General features: G+C 33.1%; 1 protein-coding gene across 1 annotated transcript in view; it reads left to right on the top strand.

The window, feature by feature from the left end:
- Positions 1–20,644, top strand: part of LRP1B (LDL receptor related protein 1B) — a 1,945,542-nt gene that overhangs the window by 1,337,170 nt on the left and 587,728 nt on the right. Inside the window, exon 32 of the mRNA XM_077153691.1 lies at positions 17,693–17,842. Within this exon, the coding sequence (XP_077009806.1) occupies positions 17,693–17,842 (150 nt within the window). The remainder of the gene's footprint in view (positions 1–17,692; positions 17,843–20,644) is intronic.

Genomic DNA, 20,644 nt, shown 5'->3' with positions numbered 1-20,644 from the left:
AATCGCAACATAAGGTACTGGTGTCTCCCCTTATCATCATTATCATGTCATTATTAACAGCTATGATTAGGGTTTAAGTATTTAATACTCCGTTTTCAGCAGTGTTCATTCACTCTGCAGTAAGTTTATTTGGTTTGTTGTTCTCCCTTTGCCAATTATCAGATGAAATACCATGGTGCTGAAAGAGAGCTTCGACTCTTTCCCACAAAATAATCTAAATTTGTCTTGGGACAGGACACAAAGCAAGGTCTGTGTTCCCTGCCAAATTGTATCTTATTTATAGTCTCTTTAAAAATTAAACACAGAAAATATACACTCTTTAGTTTGCCTTAAATTCTTCAAATATTCTGGAATTGACCCAGAGTTCCGAGACAGAATAAATAGATATAATTAAATAAAAATTGAACAGAAAAATCAGTGTTCCAACCAAGCTCTTGAAGAGCTCGGGTCAGTGCAGCCCCAAGACCAAAGAATACACTAGGTGGAGAGTTAGACATGGGTTTTATTGGGACTTATGAACAGGAGATCTTTCCCAGTGGCAGCCATCCAGAAAAGGGAAGTCATCGCTCCACAAAGAGGCATGGAGTTAAGGGACAGCTTATAAAGGTTTAAGACAAAGACATTCCGCAGGGTATGAAAGCAGAGTTTCAGCAGGGTCTCCTGACACAGGGGTCTGGAGGTGGGTTATTAACTATGATTAAGGAAGGGGCATTTTAATGCTTTGTTTATAGAGCCATGTGTACATTCTCCCCACATACACCCCAGGAGGTCTGATGACTTTCAACTTCTGTCCTGGTCATTGAAGGCATCTGCCTGCAGTAACTTATTCTCAATGGTGTGCGATGGACATGGTTCTAGGCACCGATGACATAAGGCAAAATAAATGTTTCTTTCACTCAGAGGCTCAGAGTATAGAAGAGATGACAAATTATAAAACCATAAGTGCTACATAGATAACCTGAGTGAGATGTTAATGAAATCATGAAAGAGGAAAACATGAATTCCGTAGAAAGAGTCTTAATTATGGAGGTGATGTTTAATCTGGACTTTAATCTGGATTAGTCAGATTTCACTAATTTAAAAATGGTATTAGAGAAGGACATTTCAAGAAGAGGGTTCAGCAGAAAAAAATGTGAAAAAAAGGGAATATTAATAAAGCCTTGAAATGACAATGGAATGAAAAATGAAGGATCTTTGAGTCTCTAGTAGTATGATTATTGCCACATCTCTTTGTCTATTCATTTATGTTTTAGAGCCTGGAAAGCATTCTACTGGGAAGAAATGTATCAGTCTCTTATGACAAGAAGAGGGGATAGAAATGAGTTTGCCTCTATAACCACAAAGGGCATAGGGTTCTGAGTGCACTTATAATTCCTTTTAAAAAATCAAATCTAAAGGGGAAAGATGAAGTATTTTTATTTTAACAATAATGTGACCTATGCACCATGAAACCTTCTCTGTTCCCTTTAGCACATGGGTCTCCATAGACAAGTTCAAGTAGAAATTTGAGATAATAATCAGATTAATGCATCATTTTTAAAGGTATACTTCAAAAAGGAAGATTGTTTTCCCTTTTCTTCTTTTTTTTATGCAAGTCTTCATCAATGACTTTTACCTGGTTTTACTTTATCTTTGAAATCTTATGCTACATATTTGATGTAAATAGCTGTACTTTATAATTTTTTTCTGCCCTTACTGGCTCTTTTCTCAAACATTTTTTGTATTTCTTTGGTGACTAAGCATTATCACATTTTTATTTGCCATTTCAAACACAGCTGCCATTTAAAAAAATCTAGTAGTGAACCTGGATTTTTGTTTTGACGTTATGTGAACTGTGCAAATGAGACAAAAGTATGGCCTTGCTTGGGATTGATATATATACATATATATATGTGTGTGTGTGTGTGTGTTTTAGTTTTAGAAATGTAGAAATAGACTTGAAGTAGCTCATGTTTAATAGTGATGATTCAATAAAGCTGTAGTATTACCAGGATTTAGAATAAATAATTCTTTTTCATGTACTCTATAGAGTAAGCCTTTGATATAAAATGATACTGTTAACAGCTCTTTTCTTTGAACTGGTTGTTCTAACATTTGATGCACAATTGAAATTCAGGGTAGTGTTAGAAATTAAAGGCAGATTGAAATGCTAATACTTTTGTGTGGAAGATGACAGAACAAAAGAAACACAGGGCTCTGCAAGATTAGGACCTATACAAAGAACTTAATTTGGGCTAAAGCAATTCCCTTTGTGCTTATCTCGAGTTGTTCAGAATATTTAATATTGAAAAGCGAATATGATGGTAATAGTATGAGCATGAAAAGTTCTCACTTTGTAATTTGGTAGCCATAGTTTATACCAGAATGTTCATTTACATGCTTACTTGGGTAAAACCATGTCTTCTTCAATCCTAAATATCCATTTTACTACTCAAAATAGATTAAAGAAAAAAAACGAAATCTTATAGAGGAAATAATGTTAGCATTCACTCTTTGTGGTTGGCCCATCAGGAGTTGTGTCGAAATGTAAGTTTTAACTCTGTATGGATGATGATTCAGCATTCAATAGCAAATACTAGATATCTCCTCTGTCGGTTATAGTTTTATTTAAAATTACTTTATTTTTTAATAAAAATTTTAATAAAATTACTTTAAGATTAATTTTCATGATGACACTTTTTGTTTTAAGTCGTGCAAGTTATTCTATTTTACCAGAAATAACTGAGAAAATCATTCCAAATCTTGCCTTAAATTAATGAAAAAAAAATCAGCATTAATGAGTGTGGCTTGCAAGTCAGATATTTATTTATTCAATAAACAGAGTTTTATCGAATGGAAGATTTTGTACGAGCCCTACTGATAAAATTTTGACACTGTCCTTTTACTTATGAGGCACAGGAACTTAAATCACTTTAGATTCCATTAAGTAAATTTAACACTGTGACCTTGAGCAAGTTACTGTTAGCTTGGTGGTGCTTAGCTTTCTCATCTGTAAAATCAAGATAAAATGTCTATTTTATAAAGTTCTTATGAGGATTGAATGAGAAAAAGCTTATGAGGAAAAACATCTGGCCTTTAATAATAGAATCTGTCAATAGTGAAAGTAGGTTTATTGGGTCCAATAGACTGTAATTTCAATGATTTGATTGGCTGTAGTATTGAGTATAAATTAATTCAGTGAAGAATAAATATAGACTATATTGCCTAGAAATCTAGCACAAGAAATATATGTAATTCAAGTGAGCCTCTGAGATGATCATATTTTTTATGCAAATTTGGAATTTAACTCTGTTGTCTTACTGCTTAAGAAAGAGGCAAACGAATTTGAGATACCTGAGTTTTACTCTCAGATTTTCCCAGCATAGACCCCAGGGCCCTTCTCATGCTCTTGAAGTTTTTGAAGTGGTTTACAAATGTTGGTTACTTACAAGTGCCTTCTGGCAACTTTCCATTTTAGCTAATTTGTGATGATAACCAGGTACTGAGATTCACACTCTCTATAATATGATGAATGAGAAATAAGTTTATAGTTGTTCTGTCTTTAATATCAATATATTACCTTTTTATGTTTCAAAAATCCAGATGCTCTCTGGCAAATCCAGCCTGGATGTATTCTGTCACATGTCTATTTGCCATAGTAATCCCTATTTTAGGTTCAGAGAAGAAGAAAATGAGCAGGCAAGTCTTTCCCTGCCTCTGTTCTTTCCCACCTTCCCACAGTGAGTGTTGTGGTTATTAACATCCCCTTGGTTGACATTCACCATCCTTAACTGCCACTCCAAAGGAAGTGAATTAAATTCTCCAAGGAATAAGTACAGAAACTAGGGACAGCTGATCGCAGTTTTCATATTAACATGAAACATTCCCTGTTGTGTTTGTAGAACAACCTGGTTGTGGGGGGAGGACATTTTGGGGCCAAGCCAATGTCGAGGTGATTCCCTGCTCTGAAACTTATAAGCGCTAACCTTCAATAAGTCTCTTCCTTTTCTAAGGCTCAGTCTCATCGCTTACCATTTTTGGGTTATTTTTAGAATTAAAGCATATGCAATATTGATGTTTCAGCAAGTCCAACCTTTCCTATCCAATCTAAAGAATTTTTTTATATGTGCTCAAGTAAACAAGTAAAAGGATGTTCATTGAACCACTGTTTATAATAAAATATTGGGAGTCCAAATCTTCATCAAAAGAGGACCAAATAAATAAATGTCCTAAGATACTATATATAATGCATATATATATGTGTGTGTGTGTATATATATATATATATATATATATATATATATATATACACAGTAAATGAGAAATGCATATATATGTGTGTGTGTGTATACGTTAATGTAAATGATCCTGATATTAGTAGGATGGATAATAGGATAATAGCCAGAGTTACTTCATAGGATACGGTTTGCGCTACTGCTCGAATGGCTCCAATTAAGGCGTATTTTGATATACACACACACACACATATATATATGCATTTCTCATTTACTGTGTGTATATATATATATATATATATATACACACAGTAAATGAGAAAAATAATTAGCAGAATGATATAGTCTGATGTTGTATAATTTTAAATGAAACATGAAAGTTTAATGTATATCGCTCATGGATGTACATATTTATAAAGCTATGGAAAAAGCGAACTGAAAATATGCACATCGGTATTATTATGAGTAGGCTTGAATAGGTTTTTTTTTTTTTTTGAGTTCCCGAAATGAACAATAATATTATTTGCAATTTTTATTTTCCAAGGCAAAAGTTTCTTTAGAATAGGAAAGGTATAGATTATTATATAAAGTAACATAATATACACTTTTTAACCTAGAAGGAGAAACAGACATAACAATTGAGAATATTTTGTAACTCTCATGGAAACATCAACCTAAAAATATTTTCTTAGAAAGAAAAAAAAACAACAACCACAATTGACCCTTCTTTCTTAAATCCAAATCTATACATTAAGCAGCAACTAAGTTAATGTGTAGGCTAAGCTCCATAGCTAGCACAAGGAAGACTTTATATAATTCTTGTTTGCAGTGTTTTCATCCCAGTAAGAAAGAGTCCGGGGCATGTGTACTTCAGAACAATGTACATTAAAGTAAACCATGAAAAGATAACCTGCAAACATGAAGTAAACATTTCTTTAAAGTTTAGTTATCTCCCCATCTTGACCATCTCACCTCATATTCACCTATTTTGTAAGATTGTTCTTATTACACTCACTATATGGCCGAGAAAAAACAATCTCAAGAAGGTTAGGTAGCTGGCACAAGGTTGTACCACGAGTTACTGCACAGAGTTTGCTCCCGATATTGGCACCATACCATGGACGCTAAAACTTGCTGAACCAGAAGAATTCGTGGGGATAGGTTAAGACCCAGATGTTTTGTATATATGTGAGGATTCTTGGAGAAAAACTGAAAGAGCAATTGAGTTTCTATAATCAGTCAAACACTGAGAGTCAATGTGAGTAAGAGAGATGGTGAGTTTTCAATCTAAAATAATTGCAGTGCTACTAAAACTTAACCATTCCAGCCACATTGCTCTTCCCTGATTCCCTCTGACCTTGTCAGCCTCCTTCTCCTCATGGCACATTTTCACAAGTTATTCCTTTGCTTAGTAATGCCTCCCATCAGCTCTTATTCTAATTCATTCCCAACTAACTGCAAAATTTCAGCTCAAATATTATTTCCTCAAAGAAGTCTACTGATCTCCCTGATTAGACCAAGGTCTCTTCAATAAAAACTTTTTTAGCACCATGCATTTTACCTTTTAGCTCTTGTCATTGTTTTCATACTCCACGTGTTTGTGGATTATTCAATTAACTACAGTCTCATGAACTAGAAATTACAATGTATAAAGTTGGGGCCCATATCTGTTTTATTTACCATTGCATCCTCAGCTCATAGCTCAATGTTTGGTATATAAGTAGACAGTCGATCAATGTTTGGTGAATGAAGCAAATGCTCTTTCCTGTGCCTGCAACAAGAGACTCTGATGGGGTTGAATAAACCTAAGATTTATTTATGCATTTTAGTTGAATGAAATTACTTTGTGAATGTGATATTTAGAAAGTGCTTTTTTCAGTGGAAGTGCATACTTGGTGATCTGGATATTGATTCACGTGGCATTCCACTCAAAGCGTCTGATGAGTAGGAAACAAGTTAAAGTAGTCTCAGTTACATACTCCATCATTTTCTCCAAGTATGGGATGCAAAAATTATGTTAACTGAGTTACTTATAAATAAATGCATGGCTAGCTACAGAGGAAAAATTGAAAATGTTTGGTTTTTAAATGGGCTTTTCACTTGTTCTATTTGTTGCTTCTCTCCTTTCTCTATCTCTGGGACCATTCGATTCTCTGTAGCACCTCAATTAGAGATTTCTCATAAAAAGAAAGAACAGATAAAAGTAGAATTGGTCAAATTATCTAGTTATTTACTAGTCCTCTTAAGACAGAAAATAAAGATAAATTATTTTATGGTAATCCTTCATTCACTCTGATCCCATTAATTGTAATGTTTGACTATCCCAATAAGCTAGAGGGACTCTTATCTGCTAATTAACAATAACAAATATTGTGAATAAGATTACAGCTGCAAAGTCCCATCTATTTTCAATCACTTTAAGTTCTTTATCTGTCAGGGATAAGAATATTATAGCCATTGAATAAAATAGATTAAGAAGATTGTCATATAGTAATTTTTTTTACAATATTTTCACTGTGTATATCTGGACCATTTCTTAAATTACATGCAATAACTTTCTTGTCTACTAATTTAGACAAAATGTTGAAATCATTTCAGATTATTTTGCCATCCTATTTCTAAAAATTCTTTTGTTGTTATTTTTCCCTACCTTTATGAAAAGCTTAGAGAATTGAGAATTTCTCTTCATGCAAATGGGTTATCAGAATATTAAATTATTCTTCCTAGAAGGTAAAGAGAAAAACATGGTATTCTTTCTGGTGAGATTGAGGAAGCATGAGTCATAACAATCATTATCTGTATCACCTGCTATGTGCCTGTATTTGTACTGTGAAGCCACAGTTTTGTGTTTGCATGCATTTTATCTGGAATGTCAGATATTGTAGAATATCTGACATATTGCTTTTAGAAACAGCAATAATATAATTATAGGGACTACTTTTAAGCACTTACTTTGTGCAGAGTGCTTGCAAAATGCTTTGCATTAATCATCTCACAACAATCATTTGTGGAAGGTATCCTTTTCTTTCTTTTGTGGATTTAGAAACCACAACTTGTTGAAAGAATTTAGTTGCCTGCAGTGAATAGTAGAGCTGAGATTCAAATCTGAGTTCATCTGCTTCCAATGCCATCTTAAATCTCAACCATTATCTTTGCCCAGAGAGGCTGATTTTATATAGTAATTATCTGACCTTCAGCAAACATCAGGAAATAGAACTTCTATTCTTTCAGGCATGAAAAAAAGAAATCCAGGGCTTCTACTCCTGAGAAATCTGGGCCCAATTAGGACATAGCAGTAGGCTTTTCTAAGCAGGCAAAAATTTGGGCAAGAACCGATTTTACCTCTGTGTCAATTGTGCCTCACAATTATTTCTGCATCTTTAAATGCTTGTTTTAAAATAGCAGTGTAATTAATACAATAGACTTTCTAGTGTGAGGAATTGTTTCTATATTGTAGTTCACTGGATTTCCCTTGCTTGTTTGCTGTTAAACCCATATATGTTGCATACTTGAAACAGAAGTGCATCATAATCTCATCAAAACACCCAACTTGGCATTTTATGAGTGTTTCACTAAAGACTGAGTAATTGCAGTCTTTAGGCAGTTTGGGCTGTGACAATTTTGTTTCTGTTAAATACAAATCAACTTTCCAGTTATCCATTGTTAAATTAAATATTCTCAATTAAGATTTATTGCTTGTCTTGGATACATTAAGTGCTAACAGCAGTTTACATAACACAAAGGACTTTAAGTTAGTACTTTAAGCTATTTCCATGTTTAAAATATTTTCATATTATGAATTTTATCTCTTAAGCCTCATATAAAACAACTTGCCTTGTCAATCAGCATTATCCTTCCTGGCTTAGTTTTAAGAATCTAGTGTACTATATATTTTATTTCCTTGATGTTTTTTCCTTTATTTTCAATAAAGTGCCAATCAAAAGTCTTTTGTGTACTCAACATGTATTTCTTGAAACCTACCAAGTTTTTCTATTATTTAATCATTTTAACCCATGTGGCATATGTGATAGATTAAATTATATTCCCTCTCAAAAGACCTGTTCTTAATCTTAATCCATATTCTTGTGTGTTCTAATGTGTTTATTAATAGGACCTATTGAAGTTGTTCTTTTTCATTAGAGTGTAGCCCAGATCAATGAGGGTGGGGCTTTTTTCCCTAATACTGGAGTCTTTTATAAGCAGAAGATATTTGGACACAAAGGAGACCACCATTCTAGTTTGCAAACTGCCAGAATGAGATAAACCAGAAACAGAACAGTTTTTAAAAAGAAGAATTTATTAAGTTGCAAGTTTACAGTTCTAAGGCTGTGAAAATGTCTAAATTAAATAAAGCATGACTATAGAAATGTCCAATCTAAGGCATCCAGGGAAAGATACCTTGGTTCAAGAAGACCAATGACATTCAGGGTTTCTCTCTCAATTGGAAAGGCACATGGCGAGCATGGTGACATCTGCTTTCTCTCCAGGCTTCTTATTCCATGAAGCTCCCCCTGGCATTTTTCCTTCATCATCTCAAAAGGTCTCTGGCTGCATGGACTCTAATGGCTCTAAAGCTTTTTCCAAAATGGTTCCCTCTTAGAGGTCTCCAGTAAGCAACCCCACCTTGAATGGGTAGAGACGCATGGATAATCAAAAAGCTGCCACCCAGCAATATTGAATGGGGATTAAAGGACATGACTTTTTTGGGGTATACCACAGATTCAAACTGGCACAACCACACAGGATGAAGCTGTAAGTCAACAAAACTCAGAAAAGCAGCAGAAGGAGAGAGAGTTTTGCATGTGACAGAAGGCAAAGATGCAAAGCCAAAGAACACTGAGAATTGCAGCAAGCCAGTACCAAATGCTTCAGGCTCAGGGGGAGAAAATATAGCTTTGCCAACACCCTGATTTTGGACTTTTAACTCTTACCATTTAAGTTAACTCCATTGTGTGGTATTTGTCATAGCAGCCAGACAAACCAAGACATTGCATAAAGTGTATTTTGAAACTTTTTCAAGGATAGGATTCATAAGTACTTTTTACCATGTAAAAAAATTCAGAAGAACCTCACTTTTTAAAAATAAGATTTATTTTTACTCCTTGATGTTTCCATGCTCCATGAAATGCAGTCTTATTATCTATCTCTCTATATATATATTTAGTATTCAAGCCAGCCACTTTTATTAGATATGAAGAATAAATTGACATATAAAGTTGTATAATCTAAGAGAAATGTTGAAAACAATTTACCAAAAAGCCCAGAGGAATTAATAAATTAATAGAATTACACAATATATACACACAAATACTTTAAATGTACTACACCTTTTCATCTGATCATTCATTTACTCCTTTTAAATGTTAAAGGATTTTTTGAAAAACATACAAGCGATAAAGTATACAGTATGCGCCAGATCCTGAATGTAAAACCTGGTACCACTCTTCAGAAGGTCATAGTCTAGTAAATAGAAAAGGCAAATAATTACAAACCATTTGGATGATTTAGTAGAGAATTAAAAAAAAAAACCTTAATGTTGGTCGTTAGTACTAGGTTCCAGATACTATAAAGACAATATAATAAGACACTGTGAAAATATAGGAGATAATTAATTCTTGTGGGGAAGAAAAATAGGGGAAAAGAATTATAACAGAATGAATGATATATTGAAATATATTGGAAATATATTAAAACCTTTGTTTTAAGGAGGTGATAGAGGAGAAACGACTTTTGTTGATCACAACAGAAAGGAGGAAATGGGCATAAAGGCACTAAAGAATGTTATATTTAGAAAACTCTGAATTTTTCTGTGTGGATAGGGACAGAAAAACTAATATAAGGGAATGTTTGCTATTGTAGTGGCAAGAGCTACAATTTAAAAATATCTGAATGCTTTATAAAATCTATTGCTTTATAAAAATTATTAGGTCTACTTTACATATCATATGGTAAAATTTAATTTTGACAAATACGAAGCTATAGGTATTAAAGCTTTTAAAATGATCTTTTAGAATTAAACTCCATATGATACCTTCTCAAGAAATCTCTTTCATTGGTTCCGTACTTTCTTCTATTTTTGTGTGTGCTATTCCCAAAAGGCATATGATTTTTACCAGCAACCAATGGTTTGAAATATAAGTGAAATTATTTATGTGTGGGAGGGTGAAGGATATGCTGAAATTTTAATTTAGTAAGATAAGCAATTAAGGAATTAGGTGGGTTTACTTAGCTTGGTAACTGTGTTAATGACTTCTTAAAGTGGGGTGAATTGAGAAGGGTATTTGGAAAGGAAAATTAAGATCAGGCTCAGATAATGCCATGAAGGCGTAGCTCCTAAGTAGTTGTTCAATGAGATCCTTATTTTTTAATTGAAAAATCTCATTACATGAATTTTAGATTTACAGGCAGTTTTACTGAATAATATGGAAAGATCCTGTGTATACTTTATTCAATTTATTGGAACTTTGGCAAAATTATAACTTAATTATAACAACATGGGTATTGACATTGATAAAAATCTACCATTTATTGAAATTTCATGTTTTACTTTTACTCGTTTGTGTATCTGTACTTAGGTCTATGCAATGTTATCGCAGGTGTAGCTTCCTGGATCTACCATCATAGTCAAGACACTGAAAATTTCTAAAACAACTAGGATGCCTCCTGTTGCCATTTTATAACCACATTCACTACCCCCCCAACACCCCCTGTACCCTCTCCTGTCATAGTCCCTAACCTTTAATCTCAGATCTGTTTCCCATTCTAAACTTCTATTATTTCAAGAAAATTATATAACTAGATTCAGGAAATAGGTAATCTTTGGTGATTGACTTTTTTTGCTCAGTATATTTCCCTGAAGATTCATCCAAGTTGTTGTGTGCATCAGGAATTTGTTTCTTTCCATTGCTCAGTAGCATTCCATGGTGTCTTAGTTTACCAGATATGCTATGACAATTCCAATATCCTGGCTAGCTTTTAAGCAACAGAAATTTATTGGCTCATAGTTTTAGAGGCTAGAAGTCCAAAATCAATACGTCTGTAAGGCCATGCTTTCTTCCAGAAGTCTGGAGAATTCTGGTACTGAATTTGCACAATCTCTGATTTCTTGGGCTAGCATCTCTGCTTCCAACATTTACGATTTCTCTCTCCTTGGGTCGGCTCTTCTAGTTTTTAAAGACTTCTGCCTTCTGGCTCCTTTGGTGTCTAAATTTGCTCTCTGAATGAGACCCCCAGTTACATGGATTAAGTCCTGACATTCAGTTTGGCCACACCTAAACAAGATCTTAGATGCGCCTATTCACAAATGAGTCCACACCTTAATTGATAATACATCTTAAAAGAGCCCTGTTTACAAATTAGTTCATAACCACAGGAATGCAGATTAAGATTAAGAATATGTCTTTGTTGGGGTAAATAATTCAGTCTTCCACACATAATATTTAACATATTCACTTGTTGAAGGACATCTGAGCTGATCTTTGTTTTTGGCCATTACAAATTAAGCTGCTATAACAATTTGGGTTCAGGTCTTCACGTGAACATAAGTCTTTACTCTGCTGTGATAAATAAATGCCTAGGAGCGCAATTGCCCAGTCAAATATTAGTTGCATGTCAAGTTTTTTCAGGAACTGCCAAGTTGTTTTCCAGAGTGGCTATGCTACTTTGCATTCCCATCAATTCCCATACGGATAATCCAGTTTCTCCTTGCAAGCATTTGGTGGTGTCACTATTTTTTTATTTTTCATTTTAGCCATTCTGATAGATGTGCTGTGATAGCTCCTTGGGCTTTGATTTGAAGTTGCATCATCATGACTAATGATGTTGAACATCTTTTCATGTACTTAATTGAAATCTATATATATCCTCTTCCATGAAATTTCTGTTCCTATCTTTTGGCCATTTTCTAATTGGATTGTTTGTTCATTTGCCCTGTAGTTTTGAGAGTTCTTTATAAATTGTAGACAATAATCTTTTGTCAGATATGTGGATTGCAATTATTTTCTCCCAGCTTGACCATGTCTTTTATTTTCTTTCACAGAGAGAAAGTTTTTAATTTCAATATGCTCATTTTAAAAATGAGAAGGTAGTGTGGGTATTTGTGAATGAAATGAACATTCTAAGTATCTCTCATAATTAAACTATATCAACATTATGAGTTGTAGGGATTTGCAGAGTGATAGCTGGAAGCTTTACAATAGGCTTTTATCTTGAAAGGGAAATACTGAAACACACTAATAAATATCTAATACTCATCAAGCGCTTCTTATGTGTCAGCACTATTATAAGAGGCAGTTATTATTATCTCTTCACAGTAGTGAGGTGAGGCTGTAGATGGAGAAGGCTGCCTAGCCTGCTATCTGTGAGGCACACCAAGAGACAAATAGACAAGGTGATTAAAGATTAGCACCTTGTAATTGTATTCATTTCAGAGAGAAGCTGAAGCAGAGAGAGTGCTTGGGCTTCCTCAGTACATTTTCCAAAAGTGGATTCCTTTGTATAATTGTGTACTCTGGTGAAAAGTCAAGTACACAGTGTGAAATACCGATTTGAAACACAGTTATATCTCTGAGACAAACTGACTCACACAAAGGTGATTATCAAATCTTGGGGACTTTTATTTGTTTTCACTCTGTATTACTATTGTTTAATATATTAGCTTATAACTTCTTTATATAGTTATACAATCCTGTACATATTACTTCTGTAATATTGTATATACATTATTTAAATAATATAAAATCTGAGTAGTCTTACTAGAGACAAAGGATCTCTTGAGGTAATCTAATAGCATAGTGGCTCCTTTGGAGCTGTTGTTTCAGAAATAGCTCTGCCCAGAAATAGTCATGCTACTTCTGGTGAACTCTGAAAAGAAATCTCTATTTTGGAATAAATCCAGTACACTATAATCTTTCTACAGGTATAGTATGGGATGCAGCTTTATGGTATTTCCAAATTTTTCTAACTTGTGTAATTCTAAGAGCAGAAAGAGTTGTTTTTTACTGCCTGAAGATAGCCTTACAACGAGAATATTTAGAAGATTTAATTATTTGTTATGCATGTATAGAAATTTTGAAGTTAATTATTTACATTTTAATATCCATAGCTTGGCTCTTTTGCCATGTAAACTTTGTGTTTCCCTGGCTCCAAAGATTTCACTATCATGAAACACTTTCCAGCAAAATTTTAAAGGCCTGGTTGAACCAACTTGCTAAAAATTCAAAGTGTTATAAAAATATGCAATGTTTGAAGAAATTTCTTAAACTTTGTATTTTAAAATCACTGAAGATTAAAAAAAATACTGATGTCTGGGACCCATCCAGACCAATTAAATTAGTATTTCTGGGACTGGACCCAGGCATCAGATTTCTTAATAACTTTCTAGATAATTATAATGTGCAATTATGGATAAAGATTTTGAAATAAAATTTGGTCAGTGATAGAAAATATTAGAAAATTACTATCTAGAAAGTATTAATTTTTAAAAGTCTTTCTTTTTGGAAATTTGCATGTTTCTTTTTATAAAATATTATGTAATATATCAAAAATATTAATTTTAATTTATATTAAATAATATACTATACAAATTTAATATTAATTTAAATTTATATTAATTTTAAAAATGAAGTGAGACACATAGAATGAACTTTCCAATCTTAATTGCAAGAACACTTGAGATTTAATGAATGTAAATTTTACATAATATACGGAAAATACATTTAGATTATATTTTAAAGAATAATATGTCATTTGCTTTTTGTGTCAATGTATAGATATTTCTAGTATGAACACAATTACACAATTTTGGCAAACTATATTGTTACAATTAAAAAGTAAGCTGGCTTGATTAAACAAAAATGTTCAAATTAACTAATGTAGTAAGGGATTCTGACTAAAAATAAGTAGTTTAGAATTGAACCTTATGGGTTAACTCAATTTTTACAGAAAAATAGGAAAGATGGGTAAAAAGATGAAATTTTCTTTTTACATAATAATTTCCCATCTTCCATATAAATAATGACTTCTTTTTTCTATTATATACCTGTTCTATTATTTGAATATAGGTTTCTTCTTTTAATAATCAATTCAAGATGGTTTTAACAATTAATAAATATGCCTTGCAGGAATGAGAGACTACATTACTAGTATTATGTTTTTTGTAAAAACCCTGCATTCCTTTTGAAGACTTTTAAATTTCAATCACCCCACTCTGAGAACCACCTGGTGCAAACATAATTATTTTCTCTGCACAGTTGCTAAGCCAGTTTCATAGACTTGCTCACATTTGACCTGCTTTCTCTTAGCTATTAATTTAGCATTCTAAAATCACTGACTGGGTAGTTCCAAATATATGGGACAATTATTAATTCACAGCTTAGTGGTTCATCTTTTGAAATATTAGTATAACAGATCTGATTAAGAAATTATTCCAATCAATATATACTAATTAATTATTCAGTATTATTAAATCTAGATTTAGGAATATCACAAAATACAAAATCATGATGCAAAAATATTTATATTAATGAACTTTATAAATATCAATGATAAATGTACATATATCAATAGATTTTAAATCATATATCAGCAGTTTCTTGGATTAATAATAGGTTTTACAAAATATTTCAATTCCATTTTGTAAAACTGGGAATAAATGCACTCAGAAACATTCAGGGGTTAACGAATATATTTAACAGGAGGGAAGAAATGTATAGAAGGAGAGGTAACATATTTCAGGCATCTATAAATTAATATAGCAAACCTATTTTTCTCTTTGACTCTTAAAACTATTAATCTTAAGCTATTCAAACTTAAAATGATGCAGAAATTTAAGCCACGCCAAGGATACTTTATGAATAACTGCCCTTTCTCCATATTATTATAGTATCTTGGGTATAAGTAGTATATTAAAAAAAAATCTACTTTAAGATGTCAGCTTTACTAGGCAGAACTCCTTGAAGATGACTTATGATTTTCGTAAAAGAATTAATTGAATCATTCAGTCAGTCAGTCAATATTTATGAGTTTCCTTCTCTGTTCTCGGCATCGGGTTGGACACCAAAGTTAATAAACAGCCCCTATCTTCTAGGCACCCACAGTCCAGAAGTGAATCTCATGGTGAATAAGCTCTGGGAATCTCTGACCCAAACTCTGTAACTTCCTCACTTCCTTTAATAACTGCTTTATACAACATAAGTTAGAGTCAAGAAACTACAGGGTGTTAGGTGGCTGAGAACATTCTGACGTTGTCACTGATTTTGTAATTAGGCAGATACAGAATCAATGCACCCACTCTTCTCCAAAAGGGGCTTGAGGAAACTTAAACAAGTGCATTCCCTAAAAAATGCCAGACAAAAACATTGATTTTAAAAATCAAGGTGAGAGAAAATAATAGAATAGTAAATTGAAGCCAGGGATAAAGTTAGTAGTGTAAATGTAATTCTTTTACAATTGCTAAACATGAGTCACAAATCTGATTCTTCAATTACTTTGCAGCCAAAGCAAATAGAAAAATATGACCAGTTACATTTTTATATTTTCCACGTATAGATTTTTCTGGCACTGAGTCCTGAAAGAAATTTCTCCCCAGCGTCCGTGAACAAAGAGGGACTGCATGAGGGACCGCTCTCAGAGACTGCATTCCTAGGAAGTCTGACAGTGGGTTTCCTGTGGCTAGTTCTGATGGCATTCCTTGTGCAAAACTAGGGCATAATTCCACAGCTCAACTCAGCAAGAAAATAAAGGCAGAAAAAAAGGCACAGCATTCTAAGAGTGCAGATAGTTCTCGATTGGTTTGGTTTGATTGAAAGATAAAATTTAGAGTATTTAAAGGAGTGGATAAAATGCCATGGCGGTTTGAATCTGTATGTACACCAGAAAAAAACATGTTCTTAAATGTAATTTATTCCTGTGGTTAAATTAAAGGACCTTTAGATGAGTTTATTTCTGATAAGGTGTGACCCACCTCCAACAGGCTGGGTCTTAATCCTATTGCTAGAATCCTTTATAAAAGGAGTGAAATTCAGACAGAAAGAATGCCATAGGAAGTAAGAAGCTGAAATAAATAAAACCTGAAAGAGAACAAAGGACAGAAGAGGGTCCCATCTGCATTGCCAGGTGACAAGCGAAGGACTAAGACCCACGTGCTCATTGAAAAATCTAAAAAACTGCATCCATACAACATCTGATTTTACATGTTATGGTTTTCTGCAAACTTTCCATACTTCTATTAACATGTGTATAAATAAGTTAGTAAAAATACCTGGTATATCATGTACACTTGTGTTCAAAGTGGTCTGATAAATCAACTCTACTCGCTGGCCTGGAGCTGTCTCTAGTGGGAATTATTTGGGCTATGCTTGACCCTCTCTCCATGCACTTGAACTCATGAGATTCTCTCCAATAATCTATTTTTTCTTCTTTTTAAATCTTAGATATCTTTTTATAATATTTGATAATATTGATCCTATTAATTTCTCTCTCCCTCTCCCTAGAAGATGGGAGAGGGAGAGAGAGAAAGAATTACTTGTGGTTTGCTCACTTTATTCTCTGAGAGAGATCCAAATAACAGTTCATTTCATTGTACATCTGAATATATGTCCACATGTGCATTTCCACAAGTAGTTCTGGAGCACAGACAGGCAACATTGAATGAAAGAGTTATAGTCCTATAATGGATGCAGCGAGCCTGGTAAGCATACTAGTGGTAAAGTAGATGTATACTGAGATTCCTTGGCAATCAGAATATAATGATTGAGACTTTTGAAAACTGTGAACAGCACTATAAAATATGAAATTGTTCATAAAATGCAATGAAACCTAACCTCACACTCACAGAGACAAACCTTGCCATGTGGGGATGAGGGTCTTAAGACTTGGCTTTGTTCAGTTGCTTATTGAATAGTTCCTGTCTTGATGCCAGAATCCAAATATAGCCAATACCATTTGTGTTTGTGACATTACTAATTGTTGAGATTCTTGGGCCTCTGAACTTACTTCAAAAGGGTTGAAATCATAAATGTTAACTCTCTAAAGTACGTTTTATTGAAAAAAAGAGGACTTTTACATTTCATCAGTGAAACTAGTATCTGAAGTGAGTCATTACATAAAAATTACCTGAGGCAAAATGGTGTAGTGAAGAGGGCATGCAATTTCGGAATACAGGGATTTTCTTAAAATTCTTGAACTTTCACTTACCAATTGAGACTTTATATTACTTAACTACTCTAAATAGTTTATTAGATATTTATGATAATCAACAGAAATAACTGTAAAAATATATCGTATTTTTCAGCCAGTTAAAACTATATATATATATATATATATATATATATATATTTCTCTATTAGCTAGATCTTATTTTTTAGGACAAAAATCTGAGCTTGCAATTTAATTTTTTTCCCCTCAAATCTAGTGATGCCAGGTTAATATTACAATTTAAGTGGCTATCATTATGTTTAAGTTGAATAATTTAATTACAGGTCTATCTATAGACTATGTGGAAAACAAGCTTTATTGGATCAGTTCTGGAAATGGAACCATAAATAGATGCAACCTGGATGGTGGTAATTTAGAAGTAATTGAGTCAATGAAAGAAGAATTAACAAAAGCTACAGCCCTAACCATTATGGGTAAGTGCAGTGATTCTTTTGCTGGATGCTTCATATTGATTGGGGGTTGATTAATTATGACCTGTTAAAAGCTTAGGAAAGTTACTGCTCCATTAATAGCAGAAGCAGATCCAAATTGCACGTATCTGCGAAGGTTTTTCTTTTCCTTTTAAATGTTTGCAAGCAGATTTGTAAGATTATTCAGATCAGGAACCTGGTTCTATCAACTATACTGACTTTACTATTATTGATTCTTGGCTTACTGTGACTTGTATTATTTTATGATTATTTTCTGTGTTCTACTGCAATGCTCCGAAGTGTAATGGCCTTGTGTAGTTGTCTCATTAAAGGAAAACCTGGCTTATCTCTGCTTATAAAGGATAGCTTGAGTCATATGGATAATTCCAGACGCAAGGCAACAGGATCCATTTAACCAAAAGCTGAAATTATTCCCCACAAGATTTTTTTTTCCCGTTTTTAGGAATAAGTAAAGAGTTTACTGATTTAAACTTCATTGCCATTCCTTTTCCTCAGTCTTCTGGACAAAAAGGTAACAGGCTAAGTAAGAAGATTAGTAAATCAGTACAGAGGAATGGCTTTCCACAGAACAAATAACCAACTGCATACAAGAAACTGATTTTTTAAATGTGATTTTTAAATTTATGGTGATAATTTGAATTTTGCAAACAATGTAAGCATGGATACCATAAAGACCTTAGTGCTTTCTTGGTGAGGATGACTGCACATTTACTCAGTATACGCTGACTCAAACCTAAGGTTCATGGGTTGGGCAGCAACATGAGGTTTAGATATTCCACGTAGAATTTTGGTAGTCACATTTTGCTACAGGAAATTAGAAAAACGATTTTATATTTGCAATTCTGAATACTATGATGTGGTCAGATGACCTTTACAAAAATATACTATTTATGAAAATTGAATTTTAGCATAGGTTTTAAAGTTTATTTGTATAGGACATAAATTAGACCTTTTAATTCTATATTTTAATATACTAAAATAATATAGTATAATAATATTATAATTAATCTTATAATATAATAATTCTAATTCTTTTTCACTATTTTCCATATTTAATGTGAGGGATTTTAGTAATCATAAGTGTGAGAAGTTTATAAGTAAACACTCCTTAATTGGGAAATGTTTGAAAATTCATTTTCTAGTTGATGTGTTTTTACCACCTGTGATTTCCCAGTTAGATTAAAAATAACTAAATTAGAGTGTTTAAGATTGAGATATGGAAATTTATTAAGACAGGATGAGTCCAGGACACAGGAAGCATTTTTTTTTAAATTTAGTTCAATTTTACAAATATTTATTTAGCACATTTTGTATGCAGACATTGTGCTAGTCTCAGAAATAAAAATATAAGCATAAAATATAAGCTCAAAAAAATGATATTCCTGTGAGGGAGAGAGAGGAAAAGAAAGTTTTTTCCACCAATTATTAGCACTGATTATCTCTGTTTATGTTTTTATAAGTGAGAAATACAGATATTAAATATATCTGTCTATATCACAAAGTTGTGAGAATCACATGAAAATGAATGCTCTTTATTAAAAATGGAGTTTTATACAAACATCAGACAAAATTGGGATCTAGTTTCACTTAATTTAATCCTTAAATGCTCTAGTTTTACCTAGTTGGGTATTTCCAGATTTTTGACATAATAATTGCTTCAGATGATTTAGTGGCTTTTTTGTTAAAGATTTGTTCTAAGTTGCCATCCTCCTGCTATTGCTTTCACCTATATTTTTATCAAAAATTTTTCTATAAAATTATACTTTTAAAAATAGTTCTTCTCCAGATAAGGAATTTAAATTTGTAAAAAAAATACCACTTTGTCTTTAAAATTCTGTAATTTTCTTTTAAAATTTTTACTCCCTTTTGATACTTTGGCAATTCCTGTGCTCTTCCTAGAGCATTGTGTTGTCATTCTTTTCATCGTATGTCCCCAAATATAGAGATTGTGCCTGGGCTTATGCACCGCAGAAAAACATGTTCTTAATCTTAATCCATTCTTGTCAGTGTGAACCCATTTATATAGGACCTTTTGACAAGGTTATTTTCATTAAGATGCGATCCAACTGAACCAAGATGGGTCCAAATCCTATTACTGGAGACCTTATAGAGAAGACCACAGAGAGAGAAGCCACAGGAGCACCCAGAAGCTTGAAGTCGATGGAACTCAGAAGAGAAAGAGAAGATGCCACATGTGCCTTGCAATGTAATGGAAAAGTCAAGGAACCCCAAAGATTGCTGGCCAGCTAGAAGATACTGTCCTTGAGGAGAAGCAAGCCTTCTAGCTTCTAAAACTGTGAGCCAATAGATTTCTGTTAATCCAGCTATTCTATGGTATTTGTTTCAACAGTAGGAAAATAATGCAAGAGAGTTGTAGCTGACAAGTAGGTTAATTTAGAATAGGAATCTATTTACAATGGTCCCACAAGATGAGAAGAAAAAAAAAGATGATTTTATATTCCTTAACCCTGTCAAATTCGTAAGGAGATTTTGTTTGATGGGTCCTTGAACATGTTTTTAAACCACCTGAAGAAAGTGAGCATAATTTAATTTTTTAAAGTGGTTAGGTAAACTGCAACAATCCCAAAATCACCACCCACATTATGCATTCAAAATTGAATTCAAGGTGGGCCATGTTGGCTCAGCAGGCAGAGTTCTCACCTGCCATGCCAGAGACCTGGATTCATTTTCCAGTGCCTACCCATGAAAAATTAAAAAAATTTGAATTCAAGTTATTTTAAGACGTCAACGTAAACAAGCAAAGAATATAACCAAGGAACTCAA

The sequence above is a fragment of the Tamandua tetradactyla genome, chromosome 3 (genome assembly GCF_023851605.1).
Source record: "Tamandua tetradactyla isolate mTamTet1 chromosome 3, mTamTet1.pri, whole genome shotgun sequence".
NCBI lineage: Eukaryota > Metazoa > Chordata > Mammalia > Pilosa > Myrmecophagidae > Tamandua > Tamandua tetradactyla.
This window is presented reverse-complemented; position numbering and strand designations above follow the sequence as displayed.